Here is a 23,033-nt window from a genome sequence, read left to right as displayed (position 1 = left end):
GGCTAATTTGATAGTGCGTTCACTGCTTAACACCAAACATGCTCAGTTAGTAGGGTTTTGTAACACAACTTGCTCAAAATCACTCGATTATTGAAAAGTCAATGGGCGAATGGTGCGAGTTGACTGTGATGTTTGTCTTAGTTCTCTCTCCCCAAAATACCCCAAATCAGGGTGCCGGACTACATTTTTCCTGGAATTTCCCTTACTTGATATCCCCTATTCAGAGGGAAATAGATCAGGAATTTTTCATGGCGCACTTATCAATGCGAGTTCACGCAACCTCCAATCAATCTCTCTTTTTTATATATATAATGAGACAGTAGACGCTAGCGGGGTTCCAAGTTTGATCTTTGTTATGGAACGAGTAGACTAGTACCATGGTGACTATTTGGGTAATAACATGAATCGGCTACCAAACCCAAATGATGGGGTAAGATGCATCAAAAATGATTTATGTATGAGACGAAAAAGTTCAAGTTACACTGGTTTTGACCCAAAACGTGCCATGTCAACGAGAAGTAGCAACATGAGGAGCTTATGAAATTCAGGGTGAGAGCGGCCATTCACGCAACCTAAATCGTGTTTTCTCTGACGTAGTCGTGGCAGTGATGCCCAAATTGGAGTCTTTTGTAGATTAAGAACCCCATATATGGCACATTTTATCGACGTTTTTTGTCCAAGCCAGATTGGAATGAATGGTTGGGTTGATGTAACAGTTGAGAGAAATGTATACCTTATTTTTCCTGTCTGAACTTCTTTTTTTGGAAAAAAGAAAAAAAAATCATTAGTCTAAGGATTTGAATGCAAACAGTTTATTGCAGTCTTTACTGCAATTCCTTGGCTTTGCTTCAATTACCATGAAAGATCTAGAAATCACGATTGGCACAGGCATTTCATGTAAATATCAAATATGACAGTCACATTAAGCTCCACAGGTCAGACTTTCTTCCGCATTGAGAGATAATAAGGGAATCTATAAAAGCAAAAATTAATCCACAGCCTAACTTTATCTCGTTCAATTTTCTCGGACCTTCCTTGAACTGATGCCCTTAGGTCCGCACGAAAATAAAATTTGCTTAGCCAAATAGTAGACATGATCTCTATCCTCTTATTTAATCATAAACAGTCAGCATTCACTTAAAAGATGATGCTAACACAAAAGTAAAACACTAAAAGATTACTTACGGGAATCGTCTTTCAAATGGAAAAAACACTAGAATCATCTTGCGCTGTGGTGCAGTTAAATTTCTACTCACCAGGTAAGCAGTGTTACAAAATAAAAAGACCGGCCATACCTCCTTTCTCTCAAGTCAGGTTAGTTATTCAACGCATTTATCTAGGACAGGTCAAACTTTGCGCGGTCCAAGTTTTGAGAATTGTGCAAATTTATAGCATTTGCAGATTTTTCGTCTGCAACATCTAATATTTTTCTGCAACCTGATACCTAAATTCATCCGTTTCAGGAAAAAATCAAGGTTTTGCAGGTTGTTTTTTCAAAAACTTTTGATAAAAACTAGTGAGATTTAAATTCTCCTGATTTTATGCAGATATGTCTTTGAAACAAAATTACATGAAAGTACATAAGAAGTTGCATATTTGAACTGGTGTATATGTTGCAAAGAGTTGGAAAATGAACTGATTGAAGATGGACCAGGGCAAAGTTTAGGACAGTTTCACTTTTTAAATCACTACTTCTTAAATCAACCCATATGAAGATTCGTTAAAGTTGTGATAATTTTATAATAGAATACAGGAAACTAATATTTATGGCTCAAGTGTAGCAGGTCTCAGGGACTAGGCATGGAATTTCACAAGGAGTGCTGGAATCAAACCTGGATGCCTGAATTTAAAATGACTGAGCTTGGCTTTTCATACACATATTGCATCATATGAAGACAAAGTAGCCTTTACCATCCTCCTGAACTAGTTACTCCCCATATATTGGCCAGTTCATAGGCATATTTTTGTGCAAATTCACCTGATTTGTGACGCAAATGCAGCCCAAATTTATATGCAATTTTTAGCCGGGCCTACTGTTACCTACGGCGGTAATTTAACTCGTGCTGGGAGCCCGACCCCACGCCAGTTGCGTGGAATCCAATCAAACTGACCGGGATCAAGTCCTCCCGCTCAGCCCCAATGGCAAACCTGAGGTTCGTGGCCACTTTTGAGTGACCCCCCCCAGTAGAAGTTACACAATTGAGGAAAGAACGTCGTACGACAAATCACCCTCCAATCTTCGCTCCTTGTATCATCCTGAAAAAAAGAACCGCCTCACCATGTCGCTACTCCCAACCTTGACTCGGTTGAGCCTTCGATCGGCCTCCATGGGTCGTCTGGCCACCGTGCCCGTGGCGCAATATCACGAAAAGGTGCGTATTTGACTGGGGACGTTGCCCCGTACAGTATACAGTATAAAGTTCCTTAGATAGTATTTGTGGGATAAACGTTTTTCTTCACTGATTAGTGGCAAAATGTTCGAAGACTTCAAGGCTCATTAGTAGTATCGTGTTAGGTTAAGTTAAAAAAAGTCGCACTGCTAACTAATCGGTGGAGAGGAACGTTGACCGTATTTGTCGTGCTGGCCGTTGATTTGGTTGCTTAATTTTGGTCCATCATAGGTGATTGATCATTACGAGAATCCTCGAAATGTGGGAAAAATGGACGGAAAGAGCCCGAATGTAGGCACGGGTCTGGTGGGCGCGCCGGCTTGCGGCGATGTCATGAAACTCCAGATCCAAGTGGACGAGGACGGCCAGATCGTGGATGCCAAGTTCAAGACGTTCGGGTGTGGCTCGGCCATCGCCTCGTCTTCCTTGGCCACCGAGTGGATCAAGGGCAAGAACTTGGATCAAGCCGGACAGATCAAGAACTCTGAGATCGCCAAGGAGCTCTCACTCCCGCCCGTCAAATTGCATTGCTCCAGTGAGTCCGCCATCCATTGATTGATATTCATATTCTTATTCATGGGCTGGGGCTTCGCATCTCGGCCCAGGTCTGAGAGCCCCAACGTTGATGGCAATGGCGTCATTGGGGTCATATTTTTTCGCTTCAGACTCACTGATCAGTAGCAAAATTTCAAGCTAGCAATTACGGAAAAGTAGCTATGAGGCAGGCCTTAGTCTACCACTGTTGGGTGGGCCATGGCATCATGGAACTAACTAGAGACCCCGAATACAGGAACTAGTGCCAAATTGTGGGCCTGGAGTTGGCCAATGACATTGAGAGTCGGAATTAAAGTCTGAACGTATTCCAATCCCAAACCATGACGTAAATGATGATGATGATGATGATGAAAGATCCCAAGCCATTTATTATTTCCTAGTTTCCAAATTGGTCGTTTTTTTAGAAACTTTAACCTCTACGACGGGCATCTATGAACGCTCCCCTCTGGATTTCAATTGAGTGTACAAGGATCTCTAGGTCTATCCCAAAGACCTTGTTGGATTCTGAATTTTGGACTAGGATCTAGAAACAGCTACTTCCAAATGAAATTTCTTCTTGTCTCAGACCGGAAAGTAATGTATTTGGTCACTTCGTCTTGATTATGAGGCCACCTTTCTGTTCAAATATTATAGTACCATTCTGCTAGAAAGGGTTGTCAAATACCAGAAAAGGGCCTATACCAGGGGCCAGAAAATTTCACTAAAACAGTCGGGTTTTTTTTGGCTGACGTTTGGCAATATGATCAATCCGTAGAACACTTTGTTAAGCCCTTGATAAACTAAGTACCCTATCCAAAATAGTTATCTATTAGGATAATTTTGATCGTTGCTCGCAGTTAGCCGTAATTCAAAACTTGCCCCGAAATGTCTGGGCAAGCCTGTATCTCATAGATGGGTGAGGTGTGATATCGGGAAAATTCTGGCTGGGAGCTGAAGTATTTGTTTGGGATACTGACCCGCAGTATGTCAGTGAAATGACCCACCATTGACCAATGTCAGCGAAGAGAGACAACACCATTGAGATTATGAAGTCAATCTGATATTGAAACTGCAGGAAAGGAAGCCGATGCATTTTTTTTTTCTGTTACGGATTTTTGTAGCAAATAAAAAGATCTTATTCCATGTATAAATAAATAACCTCAATGCAAGAGAGGTGATAACCGATGACATACTTAATCAGTCTATGAATTGATATTCACACATGTAAGACCCTCAAACTGGTCAAGAATTTCGGTTAAGTAACTCTCCAAATGGGCCGGGCCGAATTCCATGCACAAAAAACTAACTGAGTTTAGTTGTTTTTCAATGCCAAGGTCTATGCTCAGTGACCTTCCAAGCATTTGTTTGCTACCACCATTTGTTGTCTTTCAAAGAGGTGTACCTAATGATCTCTCAATTTTTGCTCTCTTGGGACTTTCGAAAACTGTGTTGTGAAAGTAAGGTTTTGTTTCTTTTTTCAGTGTTGGCCGAAGATGCCATTCGAGCGGCCCTTAAGGACTACAAAACCAAGCGGGAGGCCATGACCAAGGCCAACTAAAGTCAATCCATCATTCTTTCTGAACCCTCTAATTCTTCTTGGACTCGTACGTTAGAGGCAAAGCCCACCCAACGTCCTTTATAGAAAGGAATGCCCATTGGGGCGTTCCTCACCACTAGATTCATGTCTCTCCGAATCGTGTGCTAGTTTTGCCTTGTCGTTTAAATTAAGAGAAATACAATAGCCATGTTTAACGATCCAATAAGCCCTTTGCCTGGGTTGCCCAGTTTTCACGTCTTGAGCTTGAATGTCAGCTTCTTTCTAAATGCCAACGGGATACCCATGCTCGAGAGCCTGGCATTTGCCAGAACCAGATAAAAGTGAGCACTTTTTTTAACTCTTTTTTCCCGTTGAAAGGAGGCTTGGCCATCTTGTTTCTCCCATCATTGGAATAGGTACATACAGTAAAAACGTTGATTTGGGGGCGGCATAGTCTGCGCTGCTGCGGGGAAAAGGTAAAAAAAAAACATCTGCCGTTTTTACAACTGAGCGTGAACAAATCAAACACTATAACTCGATGAAGCCGGGGTCTTGGTAGACTTTCGGCAGCGCCTCGAGATTACGTAACTACCGATTTGTGTTGTATCCCTTTCACATCTGCTGCTAGTCTAAGCTGTCAAGGAGCATGAAATATTGAATATGGTAGTCATGATGGTCATGATCCTTAGCCATCATTTCATACCTCAAGATCTATTCATTCTACAACAAAGTCAAAGGTGGGCGCCAAATCGTAAACTGATAATGTTAATTTCCAAAGCTATGATATAACAATTTTGCTTTTGGGTTACTGATGGCCCCATTTTTAGCGACATTTTTCCACATTGTTTGTTATAACGCCAAATTTGTTCGTCAATAAAGAAAACTTGCCATAGAGGGCCAAATATGACCAAAAGCTAAAAGTAAGATTTGCTGCTTGATGCCACCGTCATTCCGTGCATGATGCCCTGGGGTTCATCAAGATTGGCTATCAAACGGCTTACCTGACTGGGTTATGGATGATGATTCATTCCAGATGCCTATCTATGTATCAATATGACATTCAAATAAGGATATGAATAGAAGCTTTGTTACCCAAGGTTGAAACTTAAATGAAACTAAATGACCCATAAATATTCTTAGGTCGATGACTGGGGCCAGCTTCGCGCCTAAATAGGGCATGTGCTGGCTAGCTAGGCTGGCTGGGGGAGGATCAGCTCTCGAAGTCTATGACATGATCGCCATAGCGTATTGACCAATTATCGTCATTAGCCAGCGTCAGATCCAACCAAAACCCACTTGATGAACAACCTCAACTTGGCGTTGATCGATGCCCATCTGTGCTATTAATCAAAGGATAGTCAAACATCCAATCATTCTCCTGTGCCAAACGTATGGACTTGGCCCACAGACCCAATCTCGAAAGCCCCACCAGTCCCCACCTCTGGCCCACGTTTCGATGGCGTATATGAAAGAAGCTAAAGGGGCAGAATAGCATTTTTATTCCATGTGTATTTACGGTTTTTACCGTATTTACCCCGCTCGCCTCCTCAGCAACCCACAGCCTACTCCTTTATATCGAGCTCTATGCTCCAGGCGAACTCAAGGCTGGAAGGCAGTCTAGCAGGCTGTCGGCCAATGGGCGGCTATCGAGCATGGAGCCGAATCAAGTAGAGACGACAGGTCTGAAGAAGTGACGTCGCTGGTTGAGAGTAGCCTCCTAGTAGCGCTACATGCACACATACATACATACGTACATAGAGCCTAGCCCAGAGAACAACGAGGTAGTTGAAGTACATGCATTCATTGCATTTCAGTGGGAGTCAGTCCGAAGTGGGAGTGCTTTAAGCAGCCAGTCAATCAGCCCGTGGCATTCAGTGGACCCCACCTATCAGCCCCGAGTGGCACGCCCTACTACAGTGGGCCAGAACCCCGATTCCGCCCCATGGTTGCGGCGGTCTGGTTGGTGTGATCGCAAGCCCTTTCTTTCCCTCCAGTCGCCATCGTCGCCATCGCCGTCGTTTCATCATGACTTTGTTCCGCGGTATCGACGACAACATCGACTTGAATGGCTTGATGGACAGTGCGGGCGTGCCGGCCACGCCCCCCAACGTGTTCGGGAACCCCCAGTCTCCGCTCGAGCTCAAGCCCGACGTGTCCATGTTGTTGAACGCCCCTTCACCCGCCTCTTCCTTGGGAGGCGGGAGTAGTAGTTTGACGCATAATCCGCCCACACCGCGTCCGGGCTCACCTTCGGTCAACTACCCGCCTTTGAGCGGGTCCAAGCACTTTTGCAGCATTTGCGGTGATCGAGCCTCGGGCAAACATTACGGCGTTTATTCCTGCGAAGGCTGCAAAGGCTTCTTCAAGCGGACCGTGCGCAAGGAGCTGACCTACGCGTGCCGCGAAAACAAGGACTGTATCATTGACAAGCGTCAGCGGAATCGTTGTCAGTATTGTCGCTACATGAAGTGTCTGGCCAATGGGATGCGACGCGAGGCCGTCCAAGAGGAGCGGAACCGCAGCGGTTCCAGTGCCAGTGGGGGTAATGGCGGTGGTGGTGCCGCGGGTAGCGGCAAAGGCGGTGATAATGAGGTCGAGAGCTCGACCGGTGGTCCGCCTATGAGTGACATGCCCATTGAGCGTATTATCGAGGCCGAGAACATCTCGGAGCTGGGCGGGGCCTTCAGTCGCAAGGACAGCGACGACTTACAGGCCCATATGCCCGGGGGCTTCGAAGGGGATCAGCCCAACAAACGGAAAATGCTTCAGCAACTGGTCGAGTGGGCCAAACACATTCCCCACTTTACCGACCTCAAAATCGAAGACCGGGTGAGTGAATGAGTTGAAGGACCTGAGGCGTACAGATCAGTATCGGTCAATAAAGCTTGGATTTGGATTTCAGATCAAGCTTATTCGCGCGGGTTGGAACGAGCTGTTGATCGCGGGATGCGCCTTCCGCTCCATGAACGAGGAGAACGGCATCTTGTGGGCGGACTCGCAGTTCATTAAGCGAGAAAATGCTCACTTGGCCGGAGTGGGTGACATTTTTGACCGGGTACTCGTGGAGCTCGTGCAGAAAATGCGGGAAATGAAAATGGTACGTACATGCTAACCGAACCGGTCTCCCGATGAATAGCTACGGTTTGAGCCAGAGTGAGCTAGCCTCAAAAACGGAGGTCACGAGTTCCAAATGAGGTGGTCTTCCAAATGTCCATCTTTATGTACCCCTTATGGTAGAGCGTGAACCATTCTAATTTTAAGTTGCACAAGGGTTGAGTTGTTGTTGGTAAACAAATTATGTGACCAATATAAGGCAGAGACATTACTGTTAGTTGACCCACCCCGTCCTTTGCCAGGCGATAACATTTCAATCACGGCTCCTTGATTCAAGGTGGAGCTCACTTTGAAAGAATGATGAATGAACTTCATGAATCCCAAAGATGCGGAACAAATGTGGTATCGGCGATCTAAAAAAAACATCATTTTTCCCCAGACCTCTCTTAAAGGCCCCTGTTATTAAACAAACAACTTCAAAATATGCCACGCTAAAAGACAACATACGGTACGGCAAGTACGGGAGGCAAATTAATGACGGTTTTGGATACGAAATAACTTTAGAACAGAATCTATTCCAAGCGCTAGAAATGCACATACTAGTAAAGCAAGATAAATCTGCGGGCCGCATTTGAAATTATGTTTCATGCCAAAAAGTGTCAGTTTTATGAGATTGAAATAACGATATAAAATTTTGAAACAGTGTCCCTTGTTTAAGATGCAACAACTGGCTTTTGATAGCTATAGTTTAGAATTGTGACAAATCTTAATGATATGAAATAATGCTGTTGCGGCTCATCAAAATATTGATTTGTTGGCATTGGTTCAAGTTTGAGTATAACTAGGCAAAGCTTGATTTAATTTACCCGTGAGAATTCGAAAATTTGCAAGATTGTAAAAAAAAAAAAAAATTGAATGCCTCCAACCGAATTTTATTTCAGCTCTTATTTCAGCTACACCTTGCGCAATGAAATGTCAAATTCTGATTTTTGGCCATTTCAGTCTAACTTCACCTTGCACTAATATATTTTCTACGTATTGTACTTGCTGTGCCAACTTAGGGGTAGAGAACGAAAAAGAGACTACTGTGTCATAATCCTAGATTTCATTCGGCCATATTTTTGAAAGAGATCAAGACTTGCCTGCACAAAAAACACAGATCTAAGCTAATGCCGAAATCAAGGGTTTAGCAAGGTTTCGAGACTGGATCAAAGCACACCGGGGTACTCAACCACAATTGGATAGACCTCCAGTGAAATTGTGATCTCCATGGCTAAACAGTACATTGGATGACGGTTGGTTGGTCATTCGACATGCAAGGTTTAGACATTCATGATCGGTATAATTGGAAAATACATCTGAATACAAGCACACTAGTGATGAATAGTGTCCTTTACTTGAAAGGTGAATGATACCTACGCTTCAAAATAGATGTGACCCAATTGTGTCTATTCAATCGATTAGCCCAGAAGACTTTGCCTAATATCTAAAGCACATTGGTAAATTTCCTAGAGATTTAGACACTCATAGCTAAGTCAGTCCATTTGATTACGTTACATGAAAGAGCACCCTGTCTAATGAAACTCATAAGACTGCGTTTTATTAGCCATTTCTAAATGAGTTAAGAACTAACCTTGCTCTGGATCAACAATAGAAGTTCGATGTCATTTCCAACCACAGGCCCCGTAACTAAGTTGAAGTCAAACATAAGCCATTCAACCCGATAACTAATAATGTAAGTTTTTGGAAAGGAGTGCGCCATTTCATTACCAAGTGTCAAGCGCAAGATATCGATGGCTAAGTGCAGCCCCGTTACGAACCTGGGTCAAGTAGAAAGAAACGAAACCTGTTCAACTTTTAGTTACAATGAAACCTCCCATTTAGAGGATCGTGTGATTCCACGACCTGTATTTGTATTCTTATTTTGAAGAAAAAAAAGCTTTCTTAAACCTGGAACTAACCTTCTACATCTATTGACTAAATGATCTACCACGGACTTGTGGATCTACCAACAACCACAAAATCTTGTTGAATAGATGAACTTGGCCAAGTTTGAGGCCAAAAATAGTATGCTTAGGGAACTCAGGAGACATGGTTAAAAAGTTCAGTTGTAAACACTACTTAAGTTTCGAATATTCGGCCTGCTTTTGGTCAGCTACGTAAGCTTTTGACCATATAACTTTGAAACAAAGCACTTAATTGACCTGCCTTTAATTGAAGAAATTTACATTCCTTATTTTGTAACTTAAATTCGGAAAGTGGCTAAGAGTTGATATGACCAAGAGCAGGCCGATTTGGCGGGAAACTCGTGGATCTACCTTAGATCTCAGATCTAAGAGAGATCTAAGACAGAAGATCTTAGAGAAAGGCATCCGCCTCAATTTATCCGCATTTCCCGGAATGAATCGATGACAAGTAATGGAAACCTCGTCTTTCAGGACAAAGCCGAATTGGGTTGTCTGCGTGCAATCATCCTGTTCAATCCAGATGCAAAAGGGTTGGAGCAAGGCCCCGCTTTGGAACTTAAATTCGGAAAGTGGCTAAGAGTTGATGTGACCAAGAGCAGGCCGATTTGGCGGGAAACTCGTGGATCTACCTACTAAGATCTTAGAGAAAGGCATCCGCCTCACTTTTTCCGCATTTCCCGGAATGAATCGATGACAAGTAATGGAAACCTCGTCTTTCAGGACAAAGCCGAATTGGGTTGTCTGCGTGCAATCATCCTGTTCAATCCAGATGCAAAAGGGTTGGAGCAAGGCCCCGCTTTGGAAGTGGAGAACTTCCGAGAAAAAGTATACGCCACTTTGGAAGAGTATTGCCGCATGAATCACGAAAATGAACCCAGCCGTTTTGCCAAACTGCTCCTCCGACTTCCAGCATTGCGGTCCATTGGCTTGAAGTGTGTCGAACATTTGTTCTTCTACAAGCTCATCAAGGACGATGGACCCAACAACAGCAATGGGGCCGACGTGAACGACGTGGCCGCCCAAAGTCTGGATATTTTCATCAAGGAAATCCTGGAGGAGTGACTCCCAGCGTCTTCCCAACCGTTCTGAATGAACGGGCACCAATTCAGGTTGAATTGGATCGCAGAGCTTCGTCGCTCGGAAGCCCTCTCGGGTAATGAAGTGCATTTACGTATATCAAATCGGACCGCGAGAGTGGAAGTGTTAATGGTGGCGTCTGCATCTACAAACAAATATATTTATCAACTCATTGAAAACGTGCTTTTTGAACTTGACGTGATTAGTGCGTAAATTCAAGATGATGGATGATTATGACGGTTCGTCTCGATCATTGAAGTGTAAAAAGGTCCTCCTGTTACTGTGTGAGTGTGATTCTATTCTCAAAGAGGCGACCAAACTCCGATGGAACCGCAGATTCACATACGGACGAGAATTTATATACAAAGCATACTCTATTACTTACATATACAAAAAAATTATATATATATATACGATCAACTCTTTCCTTGCCTCAAATGGAAAGGATTCAAACAGCTGTTGAATTAAACGAACCTACTGGGCACTCTCTATGTATAAAAGTTTATTTTCAAATCCAATTAGAGTATAAAAGAACATATAACAACTCATAAAATCAATTGCGCATTTCTTCCTCTCGCATACCTTGAAGAGATTGGGATGTCGCCAGGTTTTGCTTTCTTTTATATTATTAGATTAGCGGACTCGCGGGTCCAAACGGAAAATAACAATGCTTTATTAAGAACGGGAGTCCGCCTGTACATCTGATATTTTCGGGCAAACCTCACAAGTCATGTTCGTTTTCTTTTCTTTCTCTTATTGTGGTTGATGTTGACATGGCGGTTCGTGAATTGGTTTGTCCAGAGGGTCACAGCAATTGAAGCTCAACATTGGCGGAGTAAGAAACGAACAGAAGCCTATCTCATCATCAACGTGCACCAATTGGTCATCATGACAAAGGCGAAGACACTAGACAGAAAGGTCATGGATCCGTGAGCCAACGAGACTGACGGAGCCGATGATACATCATTGTTCCGAGGTGAGGCTGCAGAATATTCCGGCCACAGAGGCCTGGCATTGGAGCCATCATGGTGCTGTTGATGATTATCATTGGAATATTGACCATCCGTGGCAATGGGGTAATCATCGCCTAACCGGGGAGCGTGAGAACATCCGTGGCTGCCATGCTCGTAAGCCTGACAATGGCCCTGGAAAGAGGATGATGGATCATGCAAAATGAGACATTCTGAATCGCTTACCCAAGTACTTTCTAGTTTTGCTGACGTTAATAACTAGGTCGTTTATTGAATCTCAACTGAAGTCACATAGATGTTTTTTTTAAGAAACGGAATTAAAATGCATTAATATATTGTCCTAAGCCCATGCAGTGTATTGTTATATGCTAAAATAGATAGTTCAAGAAGTGGACCATAGGCATGTAGATTTTTCTGATTTGCCAACAATAACTCCACACGTCAATATTCATTTTAAGGTGCGCTTTTTAAAAACGTCCGATTTTTTTTAACTTTATTTCCGCATCAACTAATAGTTTTTGGGATTTCCATTCATATACCAGACAACGCCAATTCAAAAATAGTTTTCGGCGAAAAACTGTAAAACGTTCCCACAGTCCCAAATTCTCACCATTGACCAAGTCAGATTAACAGATGAAATTGCAAAGAATACGAAAACTGACCTGGATGAGCGGTCCAGACATTCGGTCTAAGAAGCTTTTAGTGAATTGAGCTGTTTCGGGTCCACAGGTTCGGTTGACCACGCCCTCAGAGCAATGCAAATACTGTTGGAATGAGCAACACAAAAGTTGGACATTCTCTTCATTCTCGGTTTGCGCTCCTTCGTCCGATCTTCCACTCAAATTCTTGATTCGAACTTGATATTCATCCGCACATTGCTCGTACCCTTCTTGGACCTCTCGCATACAAGGGGCGTGTCTAAGATAATCTGGAATTGAGGAACACACTTGAACAATTTCCTGCCATTGTCCGTCCGTCAGCTTCGTTTACAACATGCCAATTGCTTCTAGCTTTCATAGCAAACGCGTTACTTTTGAATTATTGTGTGTAATTAGAGTGCAAATACCAACCAAATGGTGAGTTGATTTTCAAAAGAGACAATAACCTCAATGCTCGGAACACAATGGTATAATTAATGAAATAGTATTGTCCAAATGAAACGAGCAGTGCTTGATTATTACAAGAAAGGCTCGTTCTCAATCGGAAATAAGATGGTTCGTCAAATTAGTTAAGTGTTTTTCCGTTCCGTTAAAAAAAATCGTTCACATGGATGTTGATTTTTGTGGTCGTTTCTTAGCCTCAATTTTGGTACTTTTTCAAATCAAAAATATTATTCCTCTTCTTTCATGTATCGCGAACTATATGGTATAAATGAGTCTAAAAGTGTATACACTATACACTATGCATTTTCAGTCATCAAGGACCGGAAGAGTTTGATTAGCACTATTGAGACGGTTTGAAAGCATTTTCTTTCTCCCTATCAAAGATTAACTTTGGGTCAACCATTAGGTTATTATTGATTGTAGATAGAGGCTTCGTTCAATGAACACAATCATCGCCCCATATTGATTCATACAAATCCACCTCAGCAACATTGCAAGTGTAACATTGGCAATGCCATAAAAGCAAGAGTAATCCACAAGAAGAGTATGCAAAAATATGACATTATTTTCATCTCGTTGGAATTACCTTTTTGATATGGGCCTTCTTGACAGAGATCCACGATCACCTGAGTGGTGCCTTGATACAGGGTGTTGAAATAGTTGCGATGCTCATCATCCAAACAACGATATGTGAAGTCGTCGATGCACCGCAAGCCATCCATCAACTTGCTGTAAAATAACCGGAAGAAACACCTTGAGTCACGGACCATCTTGTAGGGAACGTTTTTTAATTATTCATATGGAAAAACCTCCTAAAAATGGGTTGAAGACAAGGAAACATGACACATAAAGTGCATGGATAGCGTCAATGAAATCAAGTCTAGCAATTAAATGCTTAATGTTGAGATTGTGACGATCTTGATTAGCTGAATAAAGCAACTAACGTTCATTGTTGTCAATAAGTTTCACTTAAGTAGGTTGAACAAAAGCCATTATTTGATCTCTTGTTCGGTCCATTTAAGTATTGGATGTCAGTCTGTCATTGACGTTGTCGAAGAGGTTATCGTTTCCCGGGAATTTCGATAAATTTAGGATAGCATTCCCCACATCCTGTTCGTATTGTATGTGTGTTGCACTTCATGTTTAGGAACACCCTCATCATCATCATCTCTACCATCCTCCTGGAGTTCAATGGCAAATATGTCAATGAGCTTTCCTGAAACTCAGTGCAGCCCTAATGAGACTTTGGTGTTTTCGACAAGTGATTCTATTGCGGCGGGAGTGGGTGCCACACTATGTGCCATTATTGGATCCGTGATGAACTCGGCCACTATTGTGGCAATCCTCAACTATCCCAGGACAAGATCCCATGTCACCACACCATTTGTGGTCTCTTTGTCATGCTCGGATTTCATTTTCAGTTTTTTGACTCTTCCCACCTTGGCAATTAAGTTTTTTGCACGGTAAGAAATGAGAGGGCGAGATATTGATTTCCACATTGATCTGTAATTTCTTTTCATTCGTCTTGATATGGCACCACAATGTGGCAATCACCGTGAAGCATGACCGACTTATGACATTGTTGTAGTGTTTGAGTTGCGTAAATATCTGTTCAAAGATGGCAAGGAGGGGTTCAAAGAAGTGAGGACAGATCTGGCTTACTTCGAATCAAATCGTATTATTAACGAGACATTATCGGATTTCCAAATGCCAATCGTATGTTACTTGTTCAGCTCCAAGAACGAGCGAGTAGAATACGAAAGACAATTCTGTTGAAAACAAACAATAAGCGATATTTTTTGGCGAAAAAATGTTAAATACATTTAGTTTATTACGGGAAAAGAGGAATGAAGATGAAAGATCGAGTAAACCGTCCATTGTGGTTGCATAGTGGACATCGGATGCCTGCCATCTGGCTATTGCCGTATTACCACATCGTATAATTTCATCCTTCCATATTGTTCCAAGTCATGCTGATCGTTACTGCATCAGCTGCGTGAATATTCTGCCACCCTGTGAAAGTGAAATTAACCCCTGCTCTTGATTTGTTAGGGAATGGATCTTGGGCGAGACCTGGTGTTACATGTACCCCGTCGTGTTCTACAGTAACTCTGCCATCACCCTTCTCAGTCTGATTGGTGTCACTATGAACCGGTAAGCATTGTCTGATCGGTAAACGTTATTCTCCACCGATTAGTTGGCGGCGCTATTTTTTTTAACTTAACCTAACCTAACACGATTTTGATAACCCTCAAGGTCTCTATCTCAACCCGAAAACATTTTGCCACAAATTTAAAAATGAGCACCGCCAACTAATGGGTGGAGAATAAGGTGTATCTTGTCCGGTCACGTTACTATGAAATATATTTCCCTTCAATGGAGGCACGAGAATCGTACCAGAAAGAAAATATTGCGAATGTATCTAGAGAGGTTTTGGTTGCGTTTTCCTTGGATGTATACGTATTTCATGTTCGGAATAATCCAGCAGGGTAGAACAAAGGTTCTTTATTAATCGTAGAGTTGCAGGCTCAGATGACAATTGACAAATAAGAGATATGAATATTAACGAAACACATTCGATGAATATGTTCTTTATAATTTTATTATGCACGTCTTTCAGTCACATTTTGGGAGCAATGGGTTGGCTTTGAAAGCGTCAACTGAACGTCTCCAAACGCAGTCTGAATAATCTAGGGTCGGATCGATTTGTGCTCTATTGTTCATACAGCAAAAACCATGTCCTTGGTCGAGATGGCATTCAAAGCCGAAAAATCGGTGTTAATCCTTCCTGTGACATTTAACACCCACAGAAGTGCACAAAAACTGTGACCTTGAGAGTACTTATTACCTAATCTAGTCTAATCCATAACGTTCGCGAAATATTGGGAGAGAAGAATCTGCCAAGGCGAGATCAGATTTTCCGCATGAGATTGAGCATATCTTATTGAGGAATTTAAAGCAGTGGGTTTTGCGCTGATTCTTTTATTCATTTTTTTCGCGGACTTTTATAACGCCACTGGGGACGCAATTTCTTGCATTTCAAGATGAAGAACAGGTCTAGTATGCTCAGTTAACATTATAGTCACGTCATATCTCATTCACCAATAAATTAGAGCCGACGAATCTGGCTAGCCTAAGGTCGGTCTGGAATTTTGTTTTTTTTCCTTGATTTAAATTCTCCACCATTGAGAGACATTTCTGTTGCATTGAAAGATATATATATATATATATATGTAAATAACTTGAAACAAGAAGTAAAGAGGTGTGATTTTGATCCTGCTCAACTCATAATATATTACAAAGGGGAAAATGTCTGACATGCACTCGTAGTCCAAATTTCTCGATTATCGATCATTTTGAGACTCGTCCCGGTTTCTAGGAGCGAATTAGGTTTCCAATCTCTTTCTCTCTCGCCAGCCAGCCAAAGCGTGTCTGAAGTTCATCTCATGAATTGAAGAAATTGTTTCAGTTGGGTGTTGATCACCTATCCAAACAAGAGCGACAAGATCTTCTCTCGAGCTCGGAGCAAGTTGATGATCCTAGCCTGTTGGATTGGACCGTTCCTAATGATGATGCTCTCGTACAACGGAGTCTTTGGCACTCACGGACTGAAATGCATATCCAGATCTTGTACAATCATGAAAGACGAGCGCGGAATGACTCCGAAGCGACTGTTCTTTCTCGTGGGTCTCGTCATCCCGTGCATTGTTCTATTGGTGACCAATTTCATGATTTATTACAAGGTAATCATCGTGGATGGAGTTTCTCTTGGTGTGTGGGAACAATCCATTGGCCAACTTTCCCCCCTCTCTTTTTTGTGTCACTCGCTACCTGCCAATGGCCATTTGTTTCAAAATCTAATCTCTCGTTTGTTCTTCTCTGGCCCTCATTTGCCACCCCACCTTGTCTCCATGGTCTCTCCTTTGGATGATGTCCTTCTAATGAGATGAATAAGTCTCCCACTTTCTCGCGTCTAATTGTAGGTGTACACCATGCGACATCAAATGGAGAAACAGCTCAAAAGCAGGGCTTCTATGCCCAAAGGAATGAAGGAACGAGAGCAACGCCTGACCAAGATGATGCTTTTCATCTTTGGATGCTTCCTCTTAACCTATTTGCCGGGAACAGTGATCAAACTAGTAAGTCCATTAACGAGATTTACCAATGAGGGATAAAATCCGACGAAGGTAATGGAAGCTCCGGATAAGGTTTGAATGTGGATAAGCCGTCGAAATTCTTCTCCCAAAGGTCACTCCCAAAGGCCTTCAGTGGACTCGATTCGGGGGAAATGTCACACACGCTAATGAAATTAACATCCCCAACAACCGGACACGCGTTGATGATTTCCTCGGCTGTTTCTCAAAACTCAGTCGAATTTAGGGGGGGGGGGGCAATACGATGTTGTTCCACAGCAATATTTGCATTCATCAACTGCAATTATGGCTTGATCCAGATATTTCACTGCCTCAGAGCGCATCGGAAATTGGAGCAATTCGGCGGAAAAATGTGAACAACATGTAAAGCAGATGCCCTTTCGGAAGCGTGCTCTGGTCTGCCTTCATGACAGATATTGATGTAATTAAGGGGGAACGAACTTACATGCCTACACACGCGCACATCCTCATCACTCTTGGGGCCATCACAAGCACTCGATGCTCTATTAGACCTTCATTAGATGTAATATGGGGGGAGGATGTAACGTTGCGGTCGAGTCGTACATTCCCGTTCCAAACACGTTGCAATTGATTAGGGAACAGATCAAAGGGCAATCAACAAGACGGACATGCTGTACCAGAAAACTATTCAAAAATGGTACGACATCCTTTGACAGCAACAGGATCTTCACACAAGTCATGAGCAGATATGCCGATATACAATTAGCTTTCCAACGTGATAGCACATGCACGTTTGAAGGCTCCTTTTGCTGAAGCACCACCCAGCCTCACATTTTTTTGTTCTATTATAATTGCAGTTTGATAACGCTATCAACTATCCCACTCTCCATGTGGTGAGTTATATCGTGAATTGGTTGTCGGTCATCATGAACCCGACCATTTATGTGGCTACTCAAGAGCGCTATCGGCACGCTTTCAAATATCTGATTGGCCACGTGATTCCCAGTCAACGAACTCCAACCGAACGATTGCGAATGGATCGGACTTCAAGGCGACGATCTTCAGTGTCGGACACGGACTACAACTAAGGCCATTGGAACTTTTATCTTGAACTTTGCCACTTGCCATTAGGGAAATATTCTCCATGATTTTAAATGAGCTCCCGTTGTTGTTTTTTTTTTGCACCATTCATATAAACACTGAGTAGAACTCTACAAACAAGCGAGGGAGTTGATCGCGTTTTTATCCCAAACCATGTCAATATGTACTCCAGTTTTGGGTGGCAAAAAAGGCCAACTGGAAAAAGCCATTTTTCAATAAGGATGAACGGTAGCCCTGGATTCAGTGACAAGTAGGTAATGTCACAAGATCCTTGATCCACGTTTGGCATTTGTACAATTATAATCATCTTAAGATTGCGAGTCAGCAAAATTGGAAGGCATATTTTGCCCCTAATTTATCACAGTGTGAATGGAGAGAATGCCGAAGCCGAAATCTCTTACACCCCATTTAATAAGAGCTAAGTTGTTGCTGTTTCTTCCTCTTGTTCCCTCCCTCCCTTTTTCGTTGTTCCACGGATTCTAACCTCTAAATCTCAGACTCGAGATGAAAATTCAAAAGCCCCTCTAGAATACGTGTACTATTTTCAAGCAAAGCTGTCGTATATTATTGGCTACAAATTCGGTGGTTGCCTTTGACCATTGGGCTGACCCCCGTGGGATGCGTATTTCACATTGGAGGGTGGAGGGCCCCCAAAATTCATGAGAGCCTCCAATTTACTGGTGCCAGCACTCAGCCGAGAGTCCAAATGGAAGCGAGCGTGGTTTAATGAATGCAACATGAAGCTAGCAAAAAGAGCCTTGTTTTCCATTTTATTGGCCTTGGCCGCAGGGAAGGGTCCAACGAGGATGTTCAGCCAAGCTCAGAGAGTCCGGTTGAAAAGAAGGCCGTATCATGTCTCAAATATTGCTCACTTCAACCTTACACATGAACTTTAAAGGACACGGCGTGTGAAGAATAAGGGTACGACGTTTCGTCCAAGGCTTAATTAAGACTCATCAAAGAACAAATGTCTGTACTTTTTCTTCAATAATGAATGCTGCTTGAAATCTGTCCATCATTGACGTTGAAAAGGTCGGCCTTTTCTGTCTTTTGGACATGCAGTGTTCCCATGTTCCCCATTGCACTGACACCGAGTACACTCTTAAGTGCAGCATCAAATCGGTACGAAGACTAAGAAGCTGCTAATTCTGAACTAACCTCAAACAGAAGTGCGAATAAAACAGTATCCTCACATATTTCAATTCACCTCTCCTCGTTCATAAAAACAAAGGCCAATGATAAACCACGGAACCACTCGAGACTCCAAGGAAGTCCGAGTCCACCACAAACCCTCCCTCCATCTCATGTTTCTTTGGATTAGGCCCATAAAGCCCGCCAAATGGCTGAAAGCCTCTCAAACCCCAAACAAATGGAACCAACCACTTCCTCCCGCAAAACACACCCAGTCATCATTTGCTCCCTTGGCAATATTCCCTGGTTCCAACTTACGGGCACATCTTCTGTAGCTCATCAATGGACGTGGCGAATCCCAAGTCCTTGTTATCCGTGACCACCTTCAGAGGATCCGTACATCTGGCCATGGCCTCTGGTTTGCACTCGTTGGCCAGGCATTGGTTGGCCAAGAGCATCCATCCTGAAATGATAGAAAGAACAACGATATTTAGTACATATTTGGCTGACAAGTTTCTCGTCAATCTGAATTTGAGTGGCGGTGTTTCTTCGAACCTGGCAAAACATGACGACGAATTGGGCCAAATTAGAGCGACGGTGTCATTGTTTTTCATGAGAGCACATTTCAGCAAATGAGTTTTGCTTGGCTTCATTTCCTGAGACAAAGATCGAGAACAAAGCACTGCTATTGAACGGGTTTGTTTTTCCACCTTATCGACGACCCTTGTGATCTTCTTTAGTCTATGTACGGTATGTGTATGCATGTCGTGTATGGGCATTTCTCGAACACCGATCAATAGTTCTTCCCCTCACTTTTTGTCCGTGGCTTGTCGTGTCTCATTTTTCTGCACAATCTCAGAAATTCACTCGGCTATGACAATTTCAAGCAAAAAAATAGATGTCATCTTCGGCATTGGAGACAATCCTGATAATTGAGCTAATGCCAGCTTTCTTTCACGTGGAGGTGGAAATTTGTCGTGTGAAAATACTCGGGAGTGGATCATAAAGCACACATGGAATGAATGATACACTACGGGAACGAAGGGCTTCTTGTTCCAGTGTTGCCGTCAACTCACTTGAATGGTAGGTAATGTGTAAAATGTCGTGCCGTTATTGAGTTATATTGCCTCTTGGCATACAACAAACAATTTTTTGCTGGTTCTGTCCACCTTCCTGTGACATGGATTTCTTTCATGATTGTAAATTCTTCCCATGTGACAAAAAGAAAGGGAAGGAAAACAGAGGCCGGTCGATCCTTTTTTCTTTTTCAATTTTCCGCCGAAAGCGAATTTGGTCACACTTCATAGAAAGTCTAGCATTGGCTGTGTACTTTTTCAATGCGCTAATTTTTGCCATGAATGCATTGCTGTTATATTACTGAGATAATTTTCCGACGTGTTTGTGGTATTTGTGCATTTCAATTAGGCGAATGTTTGCGATTGCGAGAACATTCAAGGATTGCCGGTTGATGGCTTACAGTAAATCAAATCTTCGAAAATGTCAGACCTTGCTTCGGTACTTTCTTCAAGGTAACCTTCAACGGATGTGAGAAGTGCAAAAAAGGTTCAATAGATAGGTTTTGCTTGTCTGATTTACCAGATCTTCTTGCAAAATGATTGTTGTTCCGGCCAGTGACCTATACACACGTTTTAAGAAACAGAGCACTCATTGGCAATTTTCGAACGGCTTGAAAAAGAGGAAGGTCATAATTTTTCATATCGTATTTTGGATCTTTATCTCACTTCTTTCATGATGTGCAAATTCACTCTCGAGATCCCGTTTATTGCCTAAATTGTTGCGACCTTGTTGGATAATTTCCTTTTTCGAGCCAAACCAATATTCGCCAAATCCTGAAGTCAAGAGATCCTCGTTAGAAATAATGAAGATCATTTTCATTCTTTGCTTATTGGTCGAATAACTTCAATACCACTCTGAGGTTTGAGGTGAACCGAGGATTATAAGACCACCACTTGATCAAGTCAAATACATAAACGTTTACAAGCAGAGGATAAAGCCAGATCTGCTGCTATTTCTCATCCTATGAAGAAACAATTATCAAACGCTCCTCGTCGATTTCGACTTTCCCTTGGACATAAAAGATTTCCAAATCCCAAATCTCTCATATGTCTCGTTTTCATCTTCTTAATCGTCTGTGAGGTAATCAAATAGCATCATTCAAAGGAGCGACTGGTCATTTCATCATTCAACAAACAAAACTCTCATCCACCCACCGTCACCACAGACACTTTCCTATGGGACGGAAAATAATGAATGAAAGAGAGAAAGAAAGGAGATCCTCGCTTAATAGAGTAATTAAAGCCATTCGACCACCTAGGAGTACACTCACTCTTCGCCCATTTTGCTCGAAAATCTAGTCGCGCTCCGTGATACAATGTACTGTATGCACATTCATGCCCCTCTTGTCTTTAGAAAAACAAGCATTCCTCGGCAGTGTCATCTCCCCATTACAGTATACAGTATACAGTATTGCTGAGAGGGAACTCCTCCCTTGTCCCTCTTCTCTTTGGTCCCACTTGTACGTACTATGTAGATGGGTCGTCGTTCCCTTTTTGTGTCCCCCCATTTGCCTCCCTCCTTCTCGTTTTGCCACTGTCTTGGCGTCTTCATTCCGAGTTCTCCAAATTTCTGGCTAATCGCTCGAAAGTTTCTCGATGTCATCGCTCAGAAATTTTACATTTTTCCTCCCCACCTAATTTAGAGGGGACGAACGACATTGAAGGTCTGAGGAAACGAAGGTGCATGGATTCGTTCCGAGCGTTCTTGATGGGATAAAAATGCTGCTCGACCTTGCCTGAGATTCTGAATCAAATGTGACTGAATGCAGTTCGTCGTTCAGTTGTGAAGGAGGAAGAATGCAAATGAAGAATTGCGACAAAAAAAGCCCATGCTCATCGAATGCTGAGATCCAGGCAAATTACGCTGGTTATGAGCCATTTCCTTGTCGAGCACTCTGCATAAATGCACCCACCAAATCCATCCATCAATCCCACTAGCCCGGAATTAACGTACTCTGAGAGTGAACTATTTAACCATTTCCAAGGGACGTTCTTATAAAGAAAGGTAAACTGGCAAAGCAAATTCTCACGAAGTCAATGCTGGGAGTGCTCTCAATACATCGGGATGTTCCGAGCTCTAAAAAGGCGTTTAGTTCTCCCCCTGACTCTTGTGGTGGAACAATGGAACGATCCGAAGGAGAAGAGTAGGAGACTAATAGGAGTGCTCCTAGTGCGGGAGCCGTGTGGAACCCTTCGTTTCGACAAGAGTGAACAGGAAAACGTGTCATTATCATAATGACATTGAGACTCAACTTTCATCAGCGTTCATCTTTAAACGCCTCCTCGTGGCACAGATTTCTAGCACCACTCCTAGATTGGATTCCAACACAAGTAGGTAGGTGGGCATAGAATGTGAGATGTCCAAATCAAGGATATAAGGAGCTTAACGACATCGTGAGTCGCGCAATAAGTATAGGTGGATATGCAGGTGTTCCTCCACTCGTTCGGTCTCCAAGTCGTAACGCCTTAATGAAAATTGCATTTACATTTTTGCTTGCTTAACTAAGTGGACTTTGGGGAAGACGACGGAGCGAACAATTAGGAAACTTTCACGAACTCCACATGGAAGACTCGGACATGCGTGATATGCTCATGGCTTCAAGATTACCCGGGCACCCACCACTCCTCGTTGGTCGCGACGTGAACGGGTTAAGAAGAAAAAAAAACATTTCACGTGGACAATGAGCTTAGAACAGAGAAAGAACCCATGGTCCAAGTTTGATATGAATCCGAGGTCCTTGAGGATGATTCTCTCCTCTTCCAAACACTTTACACTTTGTACCTTGAATAACACCGCTCATTGTTCATGTATCCGTAGCGTATGTTTTACACATCTGGATGGAGGAGGTCAAAACCAATCATGTGTACTACACACAAGGTTCCCTTGGAAATGCAGTCTAGTGTGACTGATGAGGGGAGATCTGTTGTGCAATTATTGGACTCAAGTGGCTCGGTTCAAACTTGAAACTTGAAGGGG

The 23,033-nt window shown here is 42.8% G+C and overlaps 4 protein-coding genes across 7 annotated transcripts in view; 3 read left to right on the top strand and 1 right to left on the bottom strand.

Annotated features, from left to right (window-relative positions):
* Positions 1–2,156: 2,156 nt before the first annotated feature.
* On the top strand, positions 2,157–4,687 carry LOC131880063 (iron-sulfur cluster assembly scaffold protein IscU-like). The gene is made up of 3 exons (XM_059226565.1): positions 2,157–2,372; positions 2,622–2,925; positions 4,406–4,687. Exons 1-3 carry the CDS (start codon positions 2,280–2,282, stop codon positions 4,480–4,482), a joined length of 474 nt encoding a protein of 157 aa, XP_059082548.1. The 5' UTR covers positions 2,157–2,279; the 3' UTR covers positions 4,483–4,687.
* A 1,297-nt stretch (positions 4,688–5,984) lies between these two features.
* Positions 5,985–11,043, top strand: LOC131880059 (retinoic acid receptor RXR-alpha-B-like). The gene is made up of 3 exons (XM_059226558.1): positions 5,985–7,290; positions 7,364–7,558; positions 10,203–11,043. Exons 1-3 carry the CDS (start codon positions 6,487–6,489, stop codon positions 10,542–10,544), a joined length of 1,341 nt encoding a protein of 446 aa, XP_059082541.1. The 5' UTR covers positions 5,985–6,486; the 3' UTR covers positions 10,545–11,043.
* A 3-nt stretch (positions 11,044–11,046) lies between these two features.
* The window catches only part of LOC131880061 (uncharacterized), a 15,991-nt gene continuing 4,004 nt past the window's right edge, over positions 11,047–23,033 (bottom strand). For all 4 annotated transcript variants that reach the window (XM_059226560.1, XM_059226562.1, XM_059226563.1 and 1 more), the window contains 4 exons: positions 19,299–19,443; positions 13,220–13,362; positions 12,193–12,458; positions 11,047–11,704 (listed from right to left, as the gene is read on the bottom strand). In XM_059226560.1, the coding sequence (XP_059082543.1) occupies positions 11,414–11,704; positions 12,193–12,458; positions 13,220–13,362; positions 19,299–19,443 (845 nt within the window). In that variant the 3' untranslated portion in view covers positions 11,047–11,413. The remainder of the gene's footprint in view (positions 11,705–12,192; positions 12,459–13,219; positions 13,363–19,298; positions 19,444–23,033) is intronic.
* On the top strand, positions 13,633–17,834 carry LOC131880060 (G-protein coupled receptor moody-like; the record flags this gene model as incomplete). Its single annotated transcript, XM_059226559.1, is given in 5 exon segments — positions 13,633–14,096; positions 14,686–14,787; positions 16,103–16,376; positions 16,617–16,772; positions 17,606–17,834. Coding segments are annotated over 5 exon segments (1,033 nt in total), but the record flags the coding sequence as incomplete, so codon positions are not given.

Source organism: Tigriopus californicus, chromosome 5 (assembly GCF_007210705.1).
Source record: "Tigriopus californicus strain San Diego chromosome 5, Tcal_SD_v2.1, whole genome shotgun sequence".
In the NCBI taxonomy this organism is placed as follows: Eukaryota; Metazoa; Arthropoda; class Copepoda; order Harpacticoida; family Harpacticidae; genus Tigriopus; species Tigriopus californicus.
This window is presented reverse-complemented; position numbering and strand designations above follow the sequence as displayed.